This window comes from Oncorhynchus masou, unplaced genomic scaffold (assembly GCF_036934945.1).
Source record: "Oncorhynchus masou masou isolate Uvic2021 unplaced genomic scaffold, UVic_Omas_1.1 unplaced_scaffold_181, whole genome shotgun sequence".
Taxonomy (NCBI): domain Eukaryota; kingdom Metazoa; phylum Chordata; class Actinopteri; order Salmoniformes; family Salmonidae; genus Oncorhynchus; species Oncorhynchus masou.
This window is the reverse complement of record NW_027016550.1, coordinates 765,813-789,502: the sequence shown is the minus strand read 5'-3', so window position 1 is coordinate 789,502 and position 23,690 is coordinate 765,813. Positions and strand designations below refer to the sequence as shown.

General features: G+C 57.1%; 1 protein-coding gene across 1 annotated transcript in view; it reads left to right on the top strand.

Annotated features, from left to right (window-relative positions):
- Window positions 1-23,690, top strand: part of traf7 (TNF receptor-associated factor 7) — a 110,714-nt gene that overhangs the window by 10,125 nt on the left and 76,899 nt on the right. The window contains exons 2-7 of the mRNA XM_064964687.1: window positions 7,842-8,055; window positions 8,465-8,556; window positions 15,560-15,676; window positions 16,361-16,453; window positions 17,277-17,310; window positions 18,166-18,472. Coding sequence (XP_064820759.1) covers window positions 8,004-8,055; window positions 8,465-8,556; window positions 15,560-15,676; window positions 16,361-16,453; window positions 17,277-17,310; window positions 18,166-18,472 — 695 coding nt within the window. The 5' untranslated portion in view covers window positions 7,842-8,003. The remainder of the gene's footprint in view (window positions 1-7,841; window positions 8,056-8,464; window positions 8,557-15,559; window positions 15,677-16,360; window positions 16,454-17,276; window positions 17,311-18,165; window positions 18,473-23,690) is intronic.

The window sequence follows — 23,690 nt, the reverse complement described above, 5'->3', positions numbered from 1 at the left end:
AAGGTGGTGACCTGTCGGTCTGAAGGTGGCGACCTGTCGGTCTGATCTCAGGTGGCGACCTGTCGGTCTGATCTCAGGTGGTGACCTGTCGGTCTGATCTCAGGTGGCGACCTGTCGGTCTGATCTCAGGTGGTGACCTGTCGGTCTGATCTCAGGTGGCGACCTGTCGGTCTGATCTCAGGTGGCGACCTGTCGGTCTGATCTCAGGTGGCGACCTGTCGGTCTGAAGGTGGCGACCTGTCGGTCTGATCTCAGGTGGCGACCTGTCGGTCTGAAGGTGGCGACCTGTCGGTCTGATCTCAGGTGGTGACCTGTCGGTCTGATCTCAGGTGGCGACCTGTCGGTCTGATCTCAGGTGAATCGACCTGTCGGTCTGATCTCAGGTGGCGACCTGTCGGTCTGATCTCAGGTGGCGACCTGTCGGTCTGAAGGTGGCGACCTGTCGGTCTGATCTCAGGTGGCGACCTGTCGGTCTGAAGGTGGCGACCTGTCGGTCTGATCTCAGGTGGTGACCTGTCGGTCTGATCTCAGGTGGTGACCTGTCGGTCTGAAGGTGGCGACCTGTCGGTCTGGTCTCAGGTGGTGACCCGTCGGTCTGATCTCAGGTGGTGACCTGTCGGTCTGATCTCAGGTGGTGACCCGTCGGTCTGATCTCAGGTGGCGACCCGTCGGTCTGATCTCAGGTGGCGACCTGTCGGTCTGATCTCAGGTGGCGACCTGTCGGTCTGAAGGTGGCGACCTGTCGGTCTGATCTCAGGTGGCGACCTGTCGGTCTGAAGGTGGTGACCTGTCGGTCTGAAGGTGGCGACCTGTCGGTCTGATCTCAGGTGGCGACCTGTCGGTCTGATCTCAGGTGGTGACCTGTCGGTCTGATCTCAGGTGGCGACCTGTCGGTCTGATCTCAGGTGGCGACCTGTCGGTCTGATCTCAGGTGGCGACCTGTCGGTCTGAAGGTGGCGACCTGTCGGTCTGATCTCAGGTGGCGACCTGTCGGTCTGAAGGTGGCGACCTGTCGGTCTGATCTCAGGTGGTGACCTGTCGGTCTGATCTCAGGTGGTGACCTGTCGGTCTGAAGGTGGCGACCTGTCGGTCTGGTCTCAGGTGGTGACCCGTCGGTCTGATCTCAGGTGGTGACCTGTCGGTCTGATCTCAGGTGGCGACCCGTCGGTCTGATCTCAGGTGGCGACCCGTCGGTCTGATCTCAGGTGGCGACCCGTCGGTCTGATCTCAGGTGGCGACCTGTCGGTCTGAAGGTGGCGACCTGTCGGTCTGATCTCAGGTGGCGACCTGTCGGTCTGAAGGTGGTGACCTGTCGGTCTGAAGGTGGCGACCTGTCGGTCTGATCTCAGGTGGCGACCTGTCGGTCTGATCTCAGGTGGCGACCTGTCGGTCTGATCTCAGGTGGCGACCTGTCGGTCTGATCTCAGGTGGCGACCTGTCGGTCTGATCTCAGGTGGCGACCCGTCGGTCTGATCTCAGGTGGCGACCCGTCGGTCTGATCTCAGGTGGCGACCTGTCGGTCTGATCTCAGGTGGAGACCTGTCGGTCTGAAGGTGGTGACCTGTCGGTCTGATCTCAGGTGGTGACCTGTCGGTCTGATCTCAGGTGGCGACCTGTCGGTCTGATCTCAGGTGGTGACCTGTCGGTCTGATCTCAGGTGGCGACCTGTCGGTCTGATCTCAGGTGGCGACCTGTCGGTCTGAAGGTGGCGACCTGTCGGTCTGATCTCAGGTGGTGACCTGTCGGTCTGATCTCAGGTGGTGACCTGTCGGTCTGAAGGTGGCGACCTGTCGGTCTGAAGGTGGCGACCTGTCGGTCTGATCTCAGGTGGCGACCTGTCGGTCTGAAGGTGGCGACCTGTCGGTCTGATCTCAGGTGGCGACCTGTCGGTCTGATCTCAGGTGGCGACCTGTCGGTCTGAAGGTGGCGACCTGTCGGTCTGATCTCAGGTGGCGACCTGTCGGTCTGAAGGTGGCGACCTGTCGGTCTGATCTCAGGTGGTGACCTGTCGGTCTGGTCTCAGGTGGCGACCCGTCGGTCTGATCTCAGGTGGCGACCCGTCGGTCTGGTCTCAGGTGGCGACCCGTCGGTCTGGTCTCAGGTGGCGACCCGTCGGTCTGGTCTCAGGTGGCGACCTGTCGGTCTGATCTCAGGTGGCGACCTGTCGGTCTGGTCTCAGGTGGTGACCTGTCGGTCTGATCTCAGGTGGTGACCTGTCGGTCTGATCTCAGGTCGCGACCTGTCGGTCTGATCTCAGGTGGCGACCTGTCGGTCTGGTCTCAGGTGGTGAGCTGTCGGTCTGATCTCAGGTCGCGACCTGTCGGTCTGAAGGTGGCGACCTGTCGGTCTGATCTCAGGTGGCGACCTGTCGGTCTGAAGGTGGCGACCTGTCGGTCTGATCTCAGGTGGTGACCTGTCGGTCTGAAGGTGGCGACCTGTCGGTCTGATCTCAGGTGGCGACCTGTCGGTCTGATCTCAGGTGGCGACCTGTCGGTCTGATCTCAGGTCGCGACCTGTCGGTCTGAAGGTGGCGACCTGTCGGTCTGAAGGTGGCGACCTGTCGGTCTGAAGGTGGCGACCTGTCGGTCTGATCTCAGGTGGTGACCTGTCGGTCTGAAGGTGGTGACCTGTCGGTCTGATCTCAGGTGGCGACCTGTCGGTCTGATCTCAGGTGGTGACCTGTCGGTCTGATCTCAGGTGGCGACCTGTCGGTCTGATCTCAGGTGGCGACCTGTCGGTCTGATCTCAGGTGGCGACCTGTCGGTCTGAAGGTGGCGACCTGTCGGTCTGATCTCAGGTGGCGACCTGTCGGTCTGAAGGTGGCGACCTGTCGGTCTGATCTCAGGTGGTGACCTGTCGGTCTGATCTCAGGTGGCGACCTGTCGGTCTGATCTCAGGTGGCGACCTGTCGGTCTGATCTCAGGTGGCGACCTGTCGGTCTGATCTCAGGTGGCGACCTGTCGGTCTGAAGGTGGCGACCTGTCGGTCTGATCTCAGGTGGCGACCTGTCGGTCTGAAGGTGGCGACCTGTCGGTCTGATCTCAGGTGGTGACCTGTCGGTCTGATCTCAGGTGGTGACCTGTCGGTCTGAAGGTGGCGACCTGTCGGTCTGGTCTCAGGTGGTGACCCGTCGGTCTGATCTCAGGTGGTGACCTGTCGGTCTGATCTCAGGTGGTGACCCGTCGGTCTGATCTCAGGTGGCGACCCGTCGGTCTGATCTCAGGTGGCGACCTGTCGGTCTGATCTCAGGTGGCGACCTGTCGGTCTGAAGGTGGCGACCTGTCGGTCTGATCTCAGGTGGCGACCTGTCGGTCTGAAGGTGGTGACCTGTCGGTCTGAAGGTGGCGACCTGTCGGTCTGATCTCAGGTGGCGACCTGTCGGTCTGATCTCAGGTGGTGACCTGTCGGTCTGATCTCAGGTGGCGACCTGTCGGTCTGATCTCAGGTGGCGACCCGTCGGTCTGATCTCAGGTGGCGACCCGTCGGTCTGATCTCAGGTGGCGACCCGTCGGTCTGATCTCAGGTGGTGACCTGTCGGTCTGATCTCAGGTGGCGACCTGTCGGTCTGAAGGTGGTGACCTGTCGGTCTGATCTCAGGTGGTGACCTGTCGGTCTGATCTCAGGTGGTGACCTGTCGGTCTGATCTCAGGTGGCGACCTGTCGGTCTGATCTCAGGTGGTGACCTGTCGGTCTGATCTCAGGTGGCGACCTGTCGGTCTGATCTCAGGTGGCGACCTGTCGGTCTGAAGGTGGCGACCTGTCGGTCTGATCTCAGGTGGTGACCTGTCGGTCTGATCTCAGGTGGTGACCTGTCGGTCTGAAGGTGGCGACCTGTCGGTCTGAAGGTGGCGACCTGTCGGTCTGATCTCAGGTGGCGACCTGTCGGTCTGAAGGTGGCGACCTGTCGGTCTGATCTCAGGTGGCGACCTGTCGGTCTGATCTCAGGTGGCGACCTGTCGGTCTGAAGGTGGCGACCTGTCGGTCTGATCTCAGGTGGCGACCTGTCGGTCTGAAGGTGGCGACCTGTCGGTCTGATGGCTCCTGTCGGTCTGAGGTGGTGACCTGTCGGTCTGGTCTCAGGTGGCGACCCGTCGGTCTGATCTCAGGTGGCGACCCGTCGGTCTGGTCTCAGGTGGCGACCCGTCGGTCTGGTCTCAGGTGGCGACCCGTCGGTCTGGTCTCAGGTGGCGACCTGTCGGTCTGATCTCAGGTGGCGACCTGTCGGTCTGATCTCAGGTGGCGACCTGTCGGTCTGATCTCAGGTGGTGACCTGTCGGTCTGATCTCAGGTGGCGACCTGTCGGTCTGATCTCAGGTGGTGACCTGTCGGTCTGAAGGTGGCGACCTGTCGGTCTGAAGGTGGCGACCTGTCGGTCTGATCTCAGGTGGCGACCTGTCGGTCTGATCTCAGGTGGCGACCTGTCGGTCTGATCTCAGGTGGCGACCTGTCGGTCTGATCTCAGGTGGCGACCTGTCGGTCTGAAGGTGGCGACCTGTCGGTCTGATCTCAGGTGGCGACCTGTCGGTCTGATCTCAGGTGGCGACCTGTCGGTCTGATCTCAGGTGGCGACCTGTCGGTTTGAAGGTGGTGACCTGTCGGTCTGATCTCAGGTGGCGACCTGTCGGTCTGATCTCAGGTGGTGACCTGTCGGTCTGATCTCAGGTGGTGACCTGTCGGTCTGATCTCAGGTGGCGACCTGTCGGTCTGAAGGTGGCGACCTGTCGGTCTGATCTCAGGTGGTGACCTGTCGGTCTGAAGGTGGCGACCTGTCGGTCTGAAGGTGGTGACCCGTCGGTCTGATCTCAGGTGGCGACCTGTCGGTCTGATCTCAGGTGGCGACCTGTCGGTCTGATCTCAGGTGGCGACCCGTCGGTCTGATCTCAGGTGGCGACCTGTCGGTCTGATCTCAGGTGGCGACCTGTCGGTCTGATCTCAGGTGGCGACCTGTCGGTCTGATCTCAGGTGGCGACCTGTCGGTCTGATCTCAGGTGGCGACCTGTCGGTCTGATCTCAGGTGGCGACCTGTCGGTCTGATCTCAGGTGGCGACCTGTCGGTCTGATCTCAGGTGGCGACCTGTCGGTCTGATCTCAGGTGGCGACCTGTCGGTCTGATCTCAGGTGGCGACCTGTCGGTCTGATCTCAGGTGGCGACCTGTCGGTCTGATCTCAGGTGGCGACCTGTCGGTCTGAAGGTGGTGACCTGTCGGTCTGAAGGTGGCGACCCGTCGGTCTGATCTCAGGTGGCGACCCGTCGGTCTGATCTCAGGTGGCGACCCGTCGGTCTGATCTCAGGTGGCGACCCGTCGGTCTGATCTCAGGTGGCGACCCGTCGGTCTGATCTCAGGTGGCGACCCGTCGGTCTGATCTCAGGTGGCGACCCGTCGGTCTGATCTCAGGTGGCGACCTGTCGGTCTGAAGGTGGCGACCTGTCGGTCTGAAGGTGGCGACCTGTCGGTCTGAAGGTGGCGACCTGTCGGTCTGAAGGTGGCGACCTGTCGGTCTGAAGGTGGCGACCTGTCGGTCTGATCTCAGGTGGCGACCTGTCGGTCTGAAGGTGGCGACCTGTCGGTCTGATCTCAGGTGGTGACCTGTCGGTCTGAAGGTGGTGACCCGTCGGTCTGATCTCAGGTGGCGACCTGTCGGTCTGAAGGTGGCGACTTGTCGGTCTGATCTCAGGTGGCGACCTGTCGGTCTGATCTCAGGTGGCGACCTGTCGGTCTGATCTCAGGTGGCGACCTGTCGGTCTGATCTCAGGTGGCGACCTGTCGGTCTGATCTCAGGTGGCGACCTGTCGGTCTGATCTCAGGTGGCGACCTGTCGGTCTGAAGGTGGTGACCTGTCGGTCTGGTCTCAGGTGGTGACCCGTCGGTCTGATCTCAGGTGGCGACCCGTCGGTCTGATCTCAGGTGGCGACCTGTCGGTCTGATCTCAGGTGGCGACCTGTCGGTCTGATCTCAGGTGGCGACCTGTCGGTCTGATCTCAGGTGGCGACCTGTCGGTCTGATCTCAGGTGGCGACCTGTCGGTCTGATCTCAGGTGGCGACCTGTCGGTCTGAAGGTGGTGACCTGTCGGTCTGGTCTCAGGTGGTGACCTGTCGGTCTGATCTCAGGTGGTGACCTGTCGGTCTGAAGGTGGCGACCTGTCGGTCTGGTCTCAGGTGGTGACCTGTCGGTCTGATCTCAGGTGGCGACCTGTCGGTCTGAAGGTGGCAACCTGTCGGTCTGAAGGTGGTGACCTGTCGGTCTGATCTCAGGTGGTGACCTGTCGGTCTGAAGGTGGCGACCTGTCGGTCTGGTCTCAGGTGGTGACCTGTCGGTCTGATCTCAGGTGGTGACCTGTCGGTCTGAAGGTGGTGACCTGTCGGTCTGGTCTCAGGTGGTGACCTGTCGGTCTGATCTCAGGTGGCGACCTGTCGGTCTGATCTCAGGTGGCGACCTGTCGGTCTGATCTCAGGTGGCGACCTGTCGGTCTGATCTCAGGTGGTGACCTGTCGGTCTGAAGGTGGCGACCTGTCGGTCTGATCTCAGGTGGCGACCTGTCGGTCTGATCTCAGGTGGCGACCTGTCGGTCTGATCTCAGGTGGCGACCTGTCGGTCTGATCTCAGGTGGCGACCTGTCGGTCTGATCTCAGGTGGCGACCTGTCGGTCTGAAGGTGGCGACCTGTCGGTCTGATCTCAGGTGGCGACCTGTCGGTCTGAAGGTGGCGACCTGTCGGTCTGATCTCAGGTGGCGACCTGTCGGTCTGATCTCAGGTGGTGACCTGTCGGTCTGATCTCAGGTGGTGACCTGTCGGTCTGATCTCAGGTGGCGACCTGTCGGTCTGATCTCAGGTGGCGACCTGTCGGTCTGATCTCAGGTGGCGACCTGTCGGTCTGGTCTCAGGTGGCGACCTGTCGGTCTGATCTCAGGTGGTGACCTGTCGGTCTGATCTCAGGTCGCGACCTGTCGGTCTGATCTCAGGTGGCGACCTGTCGGTCTGGTCTCAGGTGGTGACCTGTCGGTCTGATCTCAGGTCGCGACCTGTCGGTCTGAAGGTGGCGACCTGTCGGTCTGATCTCAGGTGGCGACCTGTCGGTCTGATCTCAGGTGGCGACCTGTCGGTCTGATCTCAGGTGGCGACCTGTCGGTCTGATCTCAGGTGGTGACCTGTCGGTCTGATCTCAGGTGGCGACCTGTCGGTCTGATCTCAGGTGGCGACCTGTCGGTCTGATCTCAGGTGGCGACCTGTCGGTCTGATCTCAGGTGGCGACCTGTCGGTCTGATCTCAGGTGGCGACCTGTCGGTCTGATCTCAGGTGGCGACCTGTCGGTCTGATCTCAGGTGGCGACCTGTCGGTCTGATCTCAGGTGGCGACCTGTCGGTCTGAAGGTGGCGACCTGTCGGTCTGATCTCAGGTGGCGACCTGCCGGTCTGACAATAAGGTCAATAGGTTTGTCATTTGTTAAGTTGGGACAGATTCCATTAGATTTTAGACCTGTCACCAATCTTATGATAAGTGATCCCATCATGGTCCCTGTGCCCCTAATCCTGGCCATGTCCACTCTGTGCGTTCCCCTGACCTCTGACCTCCTGTACCCCCCCCCCCCAGACTGTAGAGCCTGTGTCCAGTGTGTGGGTTCCCCTAACCTCTGACCTCCTGTACCCCCCCCCCCCCAGACTGTAGAGCCTGTGTCCAGTGTGCGGGTTCCCCTGACCTCTGACCTCCTGTACCCCCCCTAGACTGTAGAGCCTGTGTCCTGTGTGTGGGTTCCTCTGACCTCCTGTACCCCCCCCCCAGACTGTAGAGCCTGTGTCCAGTGTGTGGGTTCCCCTGACCTCTGACCTCCTGTACCCCCCCAGGCTGTAGAAGTTGTGGGTTGTGAGCAGCAGTGAGTGGCCTCTACACCAGCACCTCCAGAGCACCAGCCTGCCCCCCATCCAGACATCTCAGCCACCCATCCAGACATCTCAGCCCCCCATCCAGACATCTCAGCCCCCCCAGCGGGGTGACAGCCCACCAGTATGGAGGCCTCCTTCGGCCCCACCTTCTCAGCCGTGGTTCCTGGAGCTAAAAGTGAGTGAGTCCACCTCAGGAGAACCTCTGAGGAACCATGTCAGCTGATATCTGTTCTGTCTGCAACAGCCTGGAAGTTTAACCTCAGACAAAGCCCTCGGTGTGTCAGACATAGAAATATATAATCTAGATTCTATGGTGTCAGTTTAACCTCAGACAAAGCCCTCGGTGTGTCAGACATAGAAATATATAATCTAGATTCTATGGTGTCAGCGATTTATTGTGGTAACTTCCTAGTGAATATAAGGTAGCTAACTATATGGTAGCTAGCTATATGCTAACTACATATTAACCCCAGACTCTTTCTCCGCTCTGTGTTCACCTTAGTTTAAGGTCACTATGGTAACCGAATGGTTCCTAAATATGGTTAAACTATAAGATAACCACAGACTCTCTCTCTCTGTTTCAGCGGAATCATCCGGTACCTACAAGCAGCACCGCCGTACCCCCTCCTCCTCCAGTACCCTCACATACTCGCCACGAGACGACGAGGATGGCATGGTACACACACACACACACACTGATTTTGCTCATGATCTCTTTGTGTTCTATAGAATTATAATGTATAGAAAATCTATTTATTTCAAGTGACGTTTATTTGACTGGTTCATAGTACAATAAAATGCTTTCGCTTGGAACATTCTGGAATATGTTCCCGGGAAATCACCCGATGGTAATTGAGGAGTTTTACCACATCAGTCACTGACTTCATTAATAATGGCATCGACGACGACGTCCCCACGGTGACGAACATATCCCAACCGGAAGACTTGTCTCTTTCACGGAGTGGGAACACTAACCCGGACACGTATAAGTAAATCCTGCTACGACTTCTGACGAAAGATATAAAACAGGCAAGAGGACTCTCAGGTAGAATCCTACGACACCGGGTCCGACACTTGTCGGATGTGGCGGGGGGGGGATTGCAAACTATCACGGATTTACAAAGGGTAACCCAACCGCAAGCTGCCCAGTGACGCGAGCCCACCAGACGAGCTAAATACCGTCTATGCTCACTCTTGAGGCAAGCAACACTGAACCATGCATGAGCGCACCAACTGTTCCAGACGACTGTGTGAACAACCTCTCTGTAGCTCATGTGAGTAAGATCTTTAAATAGGTTTAGCGTTTCACAAGCAACACTGAAACATGCATGAGCGCACCGACTGTTCCAGACGACTGTGTGAACAACCTCTCTGTAGATATTTAAATAGGTTTAACGTTCACAAGGCCGCAGGGACAGACCGATTTACCGGGACACGTGTTCGGAGCACTGGCCAGCTGGTGTCTTCTGACCGTTTCAACTCCGTCTGTTGTACCGACATGTTTCAGACCATCATGGTCCCTGTGCCCCAAACATGCCACGGTTACCTGTCTGAATGACGATCGACCTATTGGCACTTACATCTGTAGCCATGAAAGGCTTTGACTCACGTCAGCACCATTATCCCAGAAACCTGTAGACCCACACTCATCAGCACCGTTATCCCAGAAACCCCTAGACCCACACTCATCAGCACCGTTATCCCAGAAACCCCTAGACCCACACTCATCAGCACCGTTATCCCAGAAACCCCTAGACCCACACTCATCAGCACCGTTATCCCAGAAACCCCTAGACCCACACTCATCAGCACCGTTATCCCAGAAACCCCTAGACCCACACCAATTTGCATACCGCCCTTACAGATCCACAAATGATGATGCAGTCTCTTACATTCCACACTGCCCTTTCCCACCTGGACAAAAGAAACACCTATGTCAGAATGCTGTTCATTAACTACAGCTCAGCGTTCAACACCATAGTGCCCTCAAAGCTCATCACTAAGCTAAGGACCCTGGGACTAAACACCTCCCTCTGCAACTGGATCCTGGACTTCCTGATGGGACGCACCCACGTGATGAGAGAAGGCAACAACACATCCGCCACTCTGACCCTAAAGCACAGGGGTGTGTGCTTAGTCCCCTCCTGTACTCCTTGTTCACCCACGACTGCTTTGTCGCGAGTAACTCCAATACCATCATTAAGCCTATAGGGAGGTGGTCACCGACCACGATGAGACGGCCTATAGGGAGGTGGACACCGGCCAGGATGAGACGGCCTGTAGGGAGGAGGTCACCAGGATGAGACGGCCTATAGGGAGGTGGTCACCAGGATGAGACGGCCTGTAGGGAGGTGGTCACCGACCAGGATGAGACGGCCTGTAGGGAGGTGGTCACCAGGAGGAGACGGCCTATAGGGAGGAGGTCACCAGGATGAGACAGCCTATAGGGATGCGGTCGCCGACCAGGATGAGACAGCCTGTAGGGAGGTGGTCACCGACCAGGATGAGACGGCCTATAGGGAGGTGGTCACCGACCAGGATGAGACGGCCTGTAGGGAGGTGGTCACCAGGATGAGACGGCCTGTAGGGAGGTGGTCACCGACCAGGATGAGACGGCCTATAGGGAGGTGGTCACCAGGATGAGACGGCCTATAGGGAGGTGGTCACCAGGATGAGATGGCCAATAGGGAGGTGGTCACCAGGATGAGACAGCCTGTAGGGAGGTGGTCACCGACCAGGATGAGACGGCCTGTAGGGAGGTGGTCACCGACCAGGATGAGACGGCCTGTAGGGAGGTGGTCACCGACCAGGATGAGACGGCCTGTAGGGAGGTGGTCACCGACCAGGATGAGACGGCCTATAGGGAGGTGGTCACCAGGATGAGACGGCCTATAGGGAGGTGGTCACCAGGATGAGATGGCCAATAGGGAGGTGGTCACCAGGATGAGACAGCCTGTAGGGAGGTGGTCACCGACCAGGATGAGACGGCCTGTAGGGAGGTGGTCACCGACCAGGATGAGACGGCCTGTAGGGAGGTGGTCACCGACCAGGATGAGACGGCCTGTAGGGAGGTGGTCACCGACCAGGATGAGACGGCCAATAGGGAGGTGGTCACCAGGATGAGACAGCCTGTAGGGAGGTGGTCACCGACCAGGATGAGACGGCCTGTAGGGAGGTGGTCACCGACCAGGATGAGACGGCCTGTAGGGAGGTGGTCACCGACCAGGATGAGACGGCCTGTAGGGAGGTGGTCACCGACCAGGATGAGACGGCCTGTAGGGAGGTGGTCACCGACCAGGATGAGACGGCCTATAGGGAGGTGGTCACCGACCAGGATGAGACGGCCTATAGGGAGGTGGTCACCAGGATGAGACGGCCTATAGGGAGGTGGTCACCAGGATGAGACGGCCAATAGGGAGGTGGTCACCAGGATGAGAAGGCCTGTAGGGAGGTGGTCACCGACCAGGATGAGACGGCCTATAGGGAGGTGGTCACCAGGAGGAGACGGCCTATAGGGAGGTGGTCACCAGGATGAGACGGCCAATAGGGAGGTGGTCACCGACCAGGATGAGACGGCCTGTAGGGAGGCGGTCACCGACCAGGATGAGACGGCCTGTAGGGAGGTGGTCACCGACCAGGATGAGACGGCCTGTAGGGAGGTGGTCACCAGGATGAGACGGCCTATAGGGAGGTGGTCACCGACCAGGATGAGACGGCCTGTAGGGAGGTGGTCACCGGCCAGGATGAGACGGCCTGTAGGGAGGAGGTCACCGCCCAGGATGAGACGGCCTGTAGGTAGGTGGTCACCGCCCAGGATGAGACGGCCTGTAGGGAGGTGGTCACCGGCCAGGATGAGACGGCCTGTAGGGAGGTGGTCACCGACCAGGATGAGACGGCCTGTAGGGAGGCGGTCACCGACCAGGATGAGACGGCCTGTAGGGAGGTGGTCACCGACCAGGATGAGACGGCCTGTAGGGAGGCGGTCACCGACCAGGATGAGACGGCCCGTAGGGAGGTGGTCACCAGGATGAGACGGCCTGTAGGGAGGTGGTCACCAGGATGAGACGGCCTGTAGGGAGGCGGTCACCGACCAGGATGAGACGGCCTATAGGGAGGTGGTCACCAGGATGAGACGGCCTGTAGGGAGGCGGTCGCCGACCAGGATGAGACGGCCAATAGGGAGGTGGTCACCCACCAGGATGAGACGGCCAGTAGGGAGGCGGTCGCCGACCAGGATGAGACGGCCTGTAGGGAGGCGGTCGCCGACCAGGATGAGACGGCCTGTAGGGAGGTGGTCACCAGGATGAGACGGCCTGTAGGGAGGCGGTCACCGACCAGGATGAGACGGCCTGTAGGGAGGTGGTCACCGACCAGGATGAGACGGCCTGTAGGGAGGCGGTCACCGACCAGGATGAGACGGCCTGTAGGGAGGTGGTCACCGACCAGGATGAGACGGCCTATAGGGAGGTTGTCACCGACCAGGATGAGACGGCCTGTAGGGAGGTGGTCACCGACCAGGATGAGACGGCCTATAGGGAGGCGGTCACCGACCAGGATGAGACGGCCTGTAGGGAGGTGGTCACCGACCAGGATGAGACGGCCTGTAGGGAGGTGGTCACCGACCAGGATGAGACGGCCTATAGGGAGGCGGTCACCGACCAGGATGAGACGGCCTGTAGGGAGGTGGTCACCGACCAGGATGAGACGGCCTGTAGGGAGGTGGTCACCGACCAGGATGAGACAGCCTATAGGGAGGTGGTCACCGACCACGATGAGACGGCCTATAGGGAGGTGGTCACCAGGATGAGACAGCCTATAGGGAGGTGGTCACCGACCAGGATGAGACGGCCTGTAGGGAGGCGGTCACCGACCAGGATGAGACGGCCTGTAGGGAGGTTGTCACCGACCAGGATGAGACGGCCTGTAGGGAGGCGGTCACCGACAACGATGAGACGGCCTGTAGGGAGGCGGTCACCGACCAGGATGAGACGGCCTGTAGGGAGGCGGTCACCGACCAGGATGAGACGGCCTGTAGGGAGGTTGTCACCGACCAGGATGAGACGGCCTGTAGGGAGGCGGTCACCGACCAGGATGAGACGGCCTGTAGGGAGGCGGTCACCGACCAGGATGAGACGGCCTGTAGGGAGGTTGTCACCGACCAGGATGAGACGGCCTGTAGGGAGGCGGTCACCGACCAGGATGAGACGGCCTATAGGGAGGTGGTCACCGACCAGGATGAGACGGCCTGTAGGGAGGCGGTCACCGACCAGGATGAGACGGCCTGTAGGGAGGTTGTCACCGACCAGGATGAGACGGCCTGTAGGGAGGCGGTCACCGACAACGATGAGACGGCCTGTAGGGAGGCGGTCACCGACCAGGATGAGACGGCCTGTAGGGAGGTGGTCACCGACCAGGATGAGACGGCCTGTAGGGAGGTGGTCACCGACCAGGATGAGACGGCCTGTAGGGAGGCGGTCACCGACCAGGATGAGACGGCCTGTAGGGAGGCGGTCACCGACCAGGATGAGACGGCCTGTAGGGAGGCGGTCACCGACAACGATGAGACGGCCTATAGGGAGGTGGTCACCAGGATGAGACGGCCTGTAGGGAGGAGGTCACCGACAACGATGAGACGGCCTATAGGGAGGTGGTCACCAGGATGAGACGGCCTATAGGGAGGTGGTCACCAGGATGAGACGGCCTGTAGGGAGGTGGTCACCAGGATGAGACGGCCTGTAGGGAGGCGGTCACCGACCAGGATGAGACGGCCTGTAGGGAGGCGGTCACCGACCAGGATGAGACGGCCTGTAGGGAGGTGGTCACCAGGATGAGAAGGCCTGTAGGGAGGTGGTCACCAGGATGAGACGGCCTGTAGGGAGGTGGTCACCTGTAGGGAGGTGGTCACCAGGATGAGAAGGCCTGTAGGGAGGTGGTCACCAGGATGAGACGGCCTGTAGGGAGGTGGTCACCAGGATGAGACGGCCTATAGGGAGGTGGTCACCAGGATGAGAAGGCCTATAGGGAGGTGGTCACCAGGATGAGACGGCCTGTAGGGAGGTGGTCACCAGGATGAGACGGCCTATAGGGAGGTGGTCACCAGGATGAGACGGCCTATAGGGAGGTGGTCACCAGGATGAGACGGCCTATAGGGAGGTGGTCACCAGGATGAGACGGCCTATAGGGAGGTGGTCACCAGGATGAGAAGGCCTGTAGGGAGGTGGTCACCAGGATGAGACGGCCTATAGGGAGGTGGTCACCAGGATGAGAAGGCCTATAGGGAGGTGGTCACCGACCAGGATGAGACGGCCTGTAGGGAGGAGGTCACCGACCAGGACCTGGTGGTGTGCTACCGGGACGACAACCTCTCCCTCGACGTCAGCAAGACTACAGGAAGAGGAGGGAGGAGCACACCCCCCGTTCACATCGACAGAGCTGTAGTGGAGCGGGTCTAGAGCTTCACGTTCCTTGGTGTCCACATCACTGAGGTTCTATCATGGTCCAAACACACCCAACACAGTCGAAGAGGGCCTGACAAGACCTCTTCACCCTCAGGACGCTGAAAAGATTTGGGCCTTTAGATCCTCTAAAAGTTCTACAGCTGCACCATCGAGAGCATCACCGCCTGGTATTGGCAACTGCTCGGCATCTGACCGCAAAGCGCCTACAGAGGGTAGTGCAATACATCACTGGGGCCAAGCTTCCTGCCATCCAGGACCTCTATAACAGCTTCCTCCCCCCAAGCCGTAGGACTGCTAAATAGTTAGTACGGGTAGTTATTTGGTTAACTGTTTAACTATCTGACTCTTTTTGCACTACGTTTTGACTCATCACGTACAACACGCTGCTGCTACTCTTTAGCATCTACCCCAATTACCTCAGCCCCTGCACATCGACTCAGTACTGGTACCCTGTGTATATAACCTAGTTATCATTACTCAGTACTGGTACCCTGTGTATATAACCTAGTTATCGTGACTCAGTACTGGTACCCTGTGTATATAACCTAGTTATCATTACTCAGTACTGGTACCCTGTGTATATAACCTAGTTATCGTTACTCAGTACTGGTACCCTGTGTATATAACCTAGTTATTGTGACTCAGTACTAGTACCCTGTGTATATAACCTAGTTATCGTGACTCGGTTCTGGTACCCTGTGTATATAACCTAGTTATCGTGACTCGGTACTGGTACCCTGTGTATATAACCTAGTTATCATTACTCAGTACTGGTACCCTGTGTATATAACCTAGTTATCATTACTCAGTACTGGTACCCTGTGTATATAACCTAGTTATCGTGACTCGGTACTGGTACCCTGTGTATATAACCTAGTTATCGTGACTCGGTACTGGTACCCTGTGTATATAACCTAGTTATCGTGACTCAGTACTGGTACCCTGTGTATATAACCTAGTTATCATTACTCAGTACTGGTACCCTGTGTATATAACCTAGTTATAGTGACTCGGTTCTGGTACCCTGTGTATATAACCTAGTTATAGTGACTCAGTACTGGTACCCTGTGTATATAACCTAGTTATAGTGACTCAGTACTGGTACCCTGTGTATATAACCTAGTTATCGTGACTCGGTTCTGGTACCCTGTGTATCTATATTATAAATTCTGTCTATCTATCTGTCTGTCTCGGTCTCTTTCTGCCTCTGTCCCCCCCCAGCTCCCCATCAGCACCCCGAGGCGTTCTGACTCTGCCATCTCGGTGCGTTCCCTCCTCTCTGAGTCCAACATGTCCCTCCGCTCGACCTTCTCTCTTCACGAGGACGACGACGACGCGGTACGGCTACACTAACGATGCTAAAGATGCTAACAATCCTTCAACATGAAATACGCTAACGCTGTCGATGCCAATGTTAACTCGATGCTAATCATACTTCAATGATACCCTGGTGCTATCGATGCTAGTGATACCTCAATGCTAACTATGCTAGTGATACCTGAATGCTAACGATGCTAGTGATACCTGAATGCTAACGATGCTAGTGATACCTGAATGCTAACGATGCTAGTGATACCTGAATGCTAACGATGCTAGTGATACCTGAATGCCTACTATGCTAGTGATACCTGAATGCTAACGATGCTAGTGATACCTGAATGCTAACTGTGCTAGTGATACCTGAATGCTAACTGTGCTAGTGATGCCTGAATGCTAACTGTGCTAGTGATGCCTGAATGCTAACTGTGCTAGTGATACCTGAATGCTAACTGTGCTAGTGATGCCTGAATGCTAACTGTGCTAGTGATGCCTGAATGCAAACTGTGCTAGTGATGCCTGAATGCTAACTGTGCTAGTGATGCCTGAATGCTAACTGTGCTAGTGATGCCTGAATGCTAACTGTGCTAGTGATGCCTGAATGCTAACTGTGCTAGTGATACCTGAATGCTAACTATGCTAGTGATACCTGAATGCTAACTGTGCTAGTGATACCTGAATGCTAACTGTGCTAATGATGTGTAGGAGCCCCTGGTGTTTGCAGAGCAGCCGTCAGTGAAGCTGTGTTGTCAGCTCTGCTGCAGCGTTTTCAAAGACCCTGTCATCACCACCTGTGGGGTGAGAGAAACAAGCCTCTCCTCTCCTCTCCTCTCCTCTCCTCACCCCTCCTCTCCTCACCCCTCCTCTCCTCACCCCTCCTCTCCTCCTCCTGTGGGGTGAGAGAAACCAGCCTCTCCTCTCACTTCCTCTCCCCTCCTCTACTCACCCCTCCTCTCCTCACCCCTCCTCTCCTCCTCCTGTGGGGTGAGCGAAACCAGCCTCTCCTCTCACTTCCTCACCCCTCCTCTCCTCACCCCTCCTCTCCTCCTCCTGTGGGGTGAGAGAAACCAGCCTCTCCTCTCACTTCCTCACCCCTCCTCTCCTCACCCCTCCTCTCCTCCTCCTCTGGGGTGAGAGAAACCAGCCTCTCCTCTCACTTCCTCACCCCTCCTCACCCCTCCTCTCCTCCTCCTGTGGGGTGAGAGAAACCAGCCTCTCCTCTCACTTCCTCTCCCCTCCTCTACTCACCCCTCCTCTCCTCACCCCTCCTCTCCTCCTCCTGTGGGGTGAGAGAAACCAGCCTCTCCTCTCACTTCCTCTCCTCTCACTTCCTCTCCTCTCACTTCCTCTCCTCTCCTCACCCCTCCTCTCCTCCTCCTGTGGGGTGAGAGAAACCAGCCTCTCCTCTCACTTCCTCTCCTCTCCTCACCCTCTCCGCTCCTCACCCTCTCCGCTCCTCACCCTCTCCTCTCCTCTCCTCACCCTCTCCTCTCCTCATCCTCTCCTCACCCTCTCCTCACCCTCTCCGCTCCTCACCCCTCCTCACCCTCTCCGCTCCTCATCCTCTCCTCTCCTCACCCCTCCCTCATTGACCTCTGTCTCTGTCTGTCTCTCCCTCCAGCACACCTTCTGCAGGCGATGTGCCTTGACCTCCGGTAGGGGACTTTACCTACCTACACAGTTGGTTAAATAGTTACATCTTTCCAGCATCACATATATAATGTGATGCAAATTGTTCTTACATTTGTTTATCTCTCGCTCTCTCTGCCCTCCACCCCTCCCCTCTTTCTCCCTGTTCTCTCATTCTCTCCCCTCCTCCACCCCTCCCCTCTTTCTCCCTTTCTCCCTCTCTCCCCTCCTCCACCCCTCCCCTCTTTCTCTCTCTCTTTCTCCCTCTCTCCCCTCCTCCACTCCTCCCCTCTTTCTCTCTCTCTTTCTCCCTCTCTCCCCTCCTCCACCCCTCCCCTCTTTCTACCTGTTCTCTCTTTCTCCCCTCCTCCCCTCCTCCCCTCCCTGTTCTCTCCTCCTCCACCCCTCCCCTCCCTGTTCTCTCCCCCTCTCCCCTCCTCCCTGTTCTCTCCCCCTCTCCCCCCCTCCTCCCTGTTCTCTCCCCCTCTCCCCCCCTCCTCCCTGTTCTCTCCTCCTCCACCCCTCCCCTCCCTGTTCTCTCCCCCTCTCCCCTCCTCCCTGTTCTCTCCCCCTCTCCCCCCTCCTCCCTGTTCTCTCCCCCTCTCCCCCCCCCTCCCTGTTCTCTCCCCCTCTCCCCCCCCTCCTCCCTGTTCTCTCCCCCCCCTCCCTGTTCTCTCCCCCTCTCCCCCCTCCTCCCTGTTCTCTCCCCCTCTCCCCTCCTCCTCCCTGTTCTCTCCCCCTCTCCCCCCCTCCTCCCTGTTCTCTCCCCCTCTCCCCTCCTCCTCCCTGTTCTCTCCCCCTCTCCCCTCCCTGTTCTCTCCCTGTTCTCTCCCCCTCTCCCCTCCTCCACCCCTCTCCCTGTTCTCTCTCCGCTCCTCTAGATAAGTGTCCGGTGGACACTGCTAAGTTGACGGTGGTGGTGAACAACATAGCTGTAGCAGAACAGATAGGAGAGCTGTTTATCCACTGTAAATATGGCTGCCGGCTCTTAAACACCACCCCCACTTCCCCTAACGGGGCCGGAGGAGGGGCTTCCCCTAACGGGGCCGGAGGAGGGGCTTCCCCTAACGGGGCCGGAGGAGGCAGTGCTGCTAGTCGGGGTGAAGGGACACCTAAGATGGGAGGACCTGGGAACTTTGAGGTTGACCCAATGGGCTGTCCTTTTACCATAAAGCTCACCACACGCAAGTAAGGGCTTGAAATGTCGATACACTTTGAGATGTTACTTTTGTTTAGTTAGTTATTGTGCCGTTGTGATTTTTAACAGGACAGTTCACTCTAAAAATCCAAACGTTTGTCAGATGTTCTCAGACCTCGATAGGAGTTTAGATGGAACCATCCCCTTTGCTGGTTAGACGTTTCAGGGAAGCGATCCCCTTTGCTGGTTAGACGTCGGAGGGAAACCATCCCCTTTGCTGGTTAGACGTTTCAGGGAAACGATCCCCTTTGCTGGTTAGACGTCGGAGGGAAACCATCCCCTTTGCTGGTTAGACGTCGGAGGGAAACCACCCCCTTTGCTGGTTAGACGTCTCAGGGAAACCACCCCCTTTGCTGGTTAGACTTCGGAGGGAAACCATCCCCTTTGCTGGTTAGACGTTTCAGGGAAACGATCCCCTTTGCTGGTTAGACGTCGGAGGGAAACCACCCCCTTTGCTGGTTAGACGTCGGAGGGAAACCACCCCCTTTGCTGGTTAGACGTTTCAGGGAAACCATCCCCTTTGCTGGTTAGACGTTTCAGGGAAACCATCCCCTTTGCTGGTTAGACGTTGGAGGGAAACCATCCCCTTTGCTGGTTAGACGTCGGAGGGAAACCATCCCCTTTGCTGGTTAGACGTCGGAGGGAAACCATCCCCTTTGCTGGTTAGACGTTTCAGGGAAACCACCCCCTTTGCTGGTTAGACGTCGGAGGGAAACCATCCCCTTTGCTGGTTAGACGTTTCAGGGAAACCATCCCCTTTGCTGGTTAGACGTCGGAGGGAAACCATCCCCTTTGCTGGTTAGACGTTTCAGGGAAACCATCCCCTTTGCTGGTTAGACGTCTCAGGGAAACCATCCCCTTTGCTGGTTAGACGTCGGAGGGAAACCATCCCCTTTGCTGGTTAGACGTCGGAGGGAAACCATCCCCTTTGCTGGTTAGACGTCGGAGGGAAACCACCCCCTTTGCTGGTTAGACGTTTCAGGGAAACGATCCCCTTTGCTGGTTAGACGTCGGAGGGAAACCATCCCCTTTGCTGGTTAGACGTCGGAGGGAAACCATCCCCTTTGCTGGTTAGACGTCGGAGGGAAACCACCCCCTTTGCTGGTTAGACGTTTCAGGGAAACCATCCCCTTTGCTGGTTAGACTTCGGAGGGAAACCATCCCCTTTGCTGGTTAGACGTTTCAGGGAAACGATCCCCTTTGCTGGCTAGACGTCGGAGGGAAACCACCCCCTTTGCTGGTTAGACGTCGGAGGGAAACCACCCCCTTTGCTGGTTAGACGTTTCAGGGAAACCATCCCCTTTGCTGGTTAGACGTTTCAGGGAAACCATCCCCTTTGCTGGTTAGACGTTTCAGGGAAACGATCCCCTTTGCTGGTTAGACGTCGGAGGGAAACCACCCCCTTTGCTGGTTAGACGTCGGAGGGAAACCATCCCCTTTGCTGGTTAGACGTCGGAGGGAAACCATCCCCTTTGCTGGTTAGACGTCGGAGGGAAACCATCCCCTTTGCTGGTTAGACGTCGGAGGGAAACCATCCCCTTTGCTGGTTAGACGTCGGAGGGAAACCATCCCCTTTGCTGGTTAGACGTCGGAGGGAAACCATCCCCTTTGCTGGTTAGACGTTTCAGGGAAACGATCCCCTTTGCTGGTTAGACGTCGGAGGGAAACCACCCCCTTTGCTGGTTAGACGTCGGAGGGAAACTACCCCCTTTGCTGGTTAGACGTCGGAGGGAAACCATCCCCTTTGCTGGTTAGACGTTTCAGGGAAGCGATCCCCTTTGCTGGTTAGACGTCGGAGGGAAACCATCCCCTTTGCTGGTTAGACGTCGGAGGGAAACCATCCCCTTTGCTGGTTAGACGTTTCAGGGAAACGATCCCCTTTGCTGGTTAGACGTCGGAGGGAAACCACCCCCTTTGCTGGTTAGACGTCGGAGGGAAACCATCCCCTTTGCTGGTTAGACGTCGGAGGGAAACCATCCCCTTTGCTGGTTAGACGTCGGAGGGAAACCACCCCCTTTGCTGGTTAGACGTCGGAGGGAAACCATCCCCTTTGCTGGTTAGACGTTTCAGGGAAACGATCCCCTTTGCTGGTTAGACGTCGGAGGGAAACCACCCCCTTTGCTGGTTAGACGTCGGAGGGAAACCATCCCCTTTGCTGGTTAGACGTAGGAGGGAAACCATCCCCTTTGCTGGTTAGACGTTTCAGGGAAACCATCCCCTTTGCTGGTTAGACGTTTCAGGGAAACCATCCCCTTTGCTAGTTAGACGTTGGAGGGAAACCATCCCCTTTGCTGGTTAGACGTCGGAGGGAAACCATCCCCTTTGCTGGTTAGACGTCGGAGGGGAAACCATCCCCTTTGCTGGTTAGACGTCGGAGGGAAACCATCCCCTTTGCTGGTTAGACGTCTCAGGGAAACCATCCCCTTTGCTGGTTAGACGTTTCAGGGAAACCATCCCCTTTGCTGGTTAGACGTCTCAGGGAAACCATCCCCTTTGCTGGTTAGACGTCTCAGGGAAACCATCCCCTTTGCTGGTTAGACGTTTCAGGGAAACCATCCCCTTTGCTGGTTAGACGTTTCAGGGAAACCATCCCCTTTGCTGGTTAGACGTTTCAGGGAAGCGATCCCCTTTGCTGGTTAGACGTCGGAGGGAAACCATCCCCTTTGCTGGTTAGACATTGGAGGGAAACCACCCCCTTTGCTGGTTAGACGTTTCAGGGAAACCATCCCCTTTGCTGGTTAGACGTTTCAGGGAAACCATCCCCTTTGCTGGTTAGACGTTTCAGGGAAACCATCCCCTTTGCTGGTTAGACGTCGGAGGGAAACCATCCCCTTTGCTGGTTAGACGTCGGAGGGAAACCGCCCCCTTTGCTGGTTAGACGTTTCAGGGAAACCATCCCCTTTGCTGGTTAGACGTCGGAGGGGAACCATCCCCTTTGCTGGTTAGACGTTTCAGGGAAACCATCCCCTTTGCTGGTTAGACGTTTCAGGGAAACCATCCCCTTTGTTGGTTAGACGTTTCAGGGAAACCATCCCCTTTGTTGGTTAGACGTCGGAGGGAAACCATCCCCTTTGCTGGTTAGACGTCGGAGGGAAACCATCCCCTTTGCTGGTTAGACGTCTCAGGGAAACCATCCCCTTTGCTGGTTAGACGTCTCAGGGAAACCATCCCCTTTGCTGGTTAGACGTTTCAGGGAAACCATCCCCTTTGTTGGTTAGACGTTGGAGGGAAACGATCCCCTTTGCTGGTTAGACGTCGGAGGGAAACCATCCCCTTTGCTGGTTAGATGTTTCAGGGAAACCATCCCCTTTGCTGGTTAGACGTTTCAGGGAAACCATCCCCTTTGCTGGTTAGACGTCGGAGGGAAACCATCCCCTTTGCTGGTTAGACGTTTCAGGGAAACCATCCCCTTTGCTGGTTAGACGTTTCAGGGAAACCATCCCCTTTGCTGGTTAGACGTCGGAGGGAAACCACCCCCTTTGCTGGTTAGACGTTGGAGTGAAACCATCCCCTTTGCTGGTTAGACGTTTCAGGGAAACCATCCCCTTTGCTGGTTAGACGTTTCAGGGAAACCATCCCCTTTGTTGGTTAGACGTCGGAGGGAAACCATCCCCTTTGCTGGTTAGACGTTTCAGGGAAACCATCCCCTTTGCTGGTTAGACGTTTCAGGGAAACCATCCCCTTTGCTGGTTAGACGTCTCAGGGAAACCATCCCCTTTGCTGGTTAGACGTCTCAGGGAAACCATCCCCTTTGCTGGTTAGACGTCTCAGGGAAACCATCCCCTTTGCTGGTTAGACGTTTCAGGGAAACCATCCCCTTTGCTGGTTAGACGTCGGAGGGAAACCATCCCCTTTGCTGGTTAGACGTCGGAGGGAAGCCATCCCCTTTGCTGGTTAGACGTCGGAGGGAAACCATCCCCTTTGCTGGTTAGACGTCTCAGGGAAACCATCCCCTTTGCTGGTTAGACGTCGGAGGGAAACCACCCCCTTTGCTGGTTAGACGTTTCAGGGAAACCATCCCCTTTGCTGGTTAGACGTTTCAGGGAAGCCATCCCCTTTGCTGGTTAGACGTCGGAGGGGAACGATCCCCTTTGCTGGTTAGACGTTGGAGGGAAACCATCCCCTTTGCTGGTTAGACGTCGGAGGGAAACCATCCCCTTTGCTGGTTAGACGTCGGAGGGAAACCATCCCCTTTGCTGGTTAGACGTCGGAGGGAAACCACCCCCTTTGCTGGTTAGATGTCGGAGGGAAACGATCCCCTTTGCTGGTTAGACGTCGGAGGGAAACCATCCCCTTTGCTGTTTAGACGTTTCAGGGAAACCATCCCCTTTGCTGGTTAGACGTTTCAGGGAAACCATCCCCTTTGCTGTTTAGACGTTTCAGGGAAACCATCCCCTTTGCTGGTTAGACGTCGGAGGGAAACCATCCCCTTTGCTGTTTAGACGTTTCAGGGAAACCATCCCCTTTGCTGGTTAGACGTTTCAGGGAAACCATCCCCTTTGCTGGTTAGACGTCTCAGGGAAACCATCCCCTTTGCTGGTTAGACGTTTCAGGGAAACCTTCCCCTTTGCTGGTTAGACGTTTCAGGGAAACCATCCCCTTTGCTGGTTAGACGTCTCAGGGAAACCATCCCCTTTGCTGGTTAGACGTTTCAGGGAAACCATCCCCTTTGCTGGTTAGACGTCGGAGGGAAACCATCCCCTTTGCTGGTTAGACGTCGGAGGGAAACCATCCCCTTTGCTGGTTAGACGTCGGAGGGAAACCATCCCCTTTGCTGGTTAGACGTCTCAGGGAAACCATCCCCTTTGCTGGTTAGACGTTTCAGGGAAACCATCCCCTTTGCTGGTTAGACGTTGGAGGGAAACCACCCCCTTTGCTGGTTAGACGTCTCAGGGAAACCATCCCCTTTGCTGGTTAGACGTTTCAGGGAAACCATCCCCTTTGCTGGTTAGACGTTTCAGGGAAACCATCCCCTTTGCTGGTTAGACGTCGGAGGGAAACCATCCCCTTTGCTGGTTAGACGTCTCAGGGAAACCATCCCCTTTGCTGGTTAGACGTCTCAGGGAAACCATCCCCTTTGCTGGTTAGACGTCGGAGGGAAACCATCCCCTTTGCTGGTTAGACGTCGGAGGGAAACCATCCCCTTTGCTGGTTAGACGTTTCAGGGAAACCATCCCCTTTGCTGGTTAGACGTCGGAGGGGAAACGA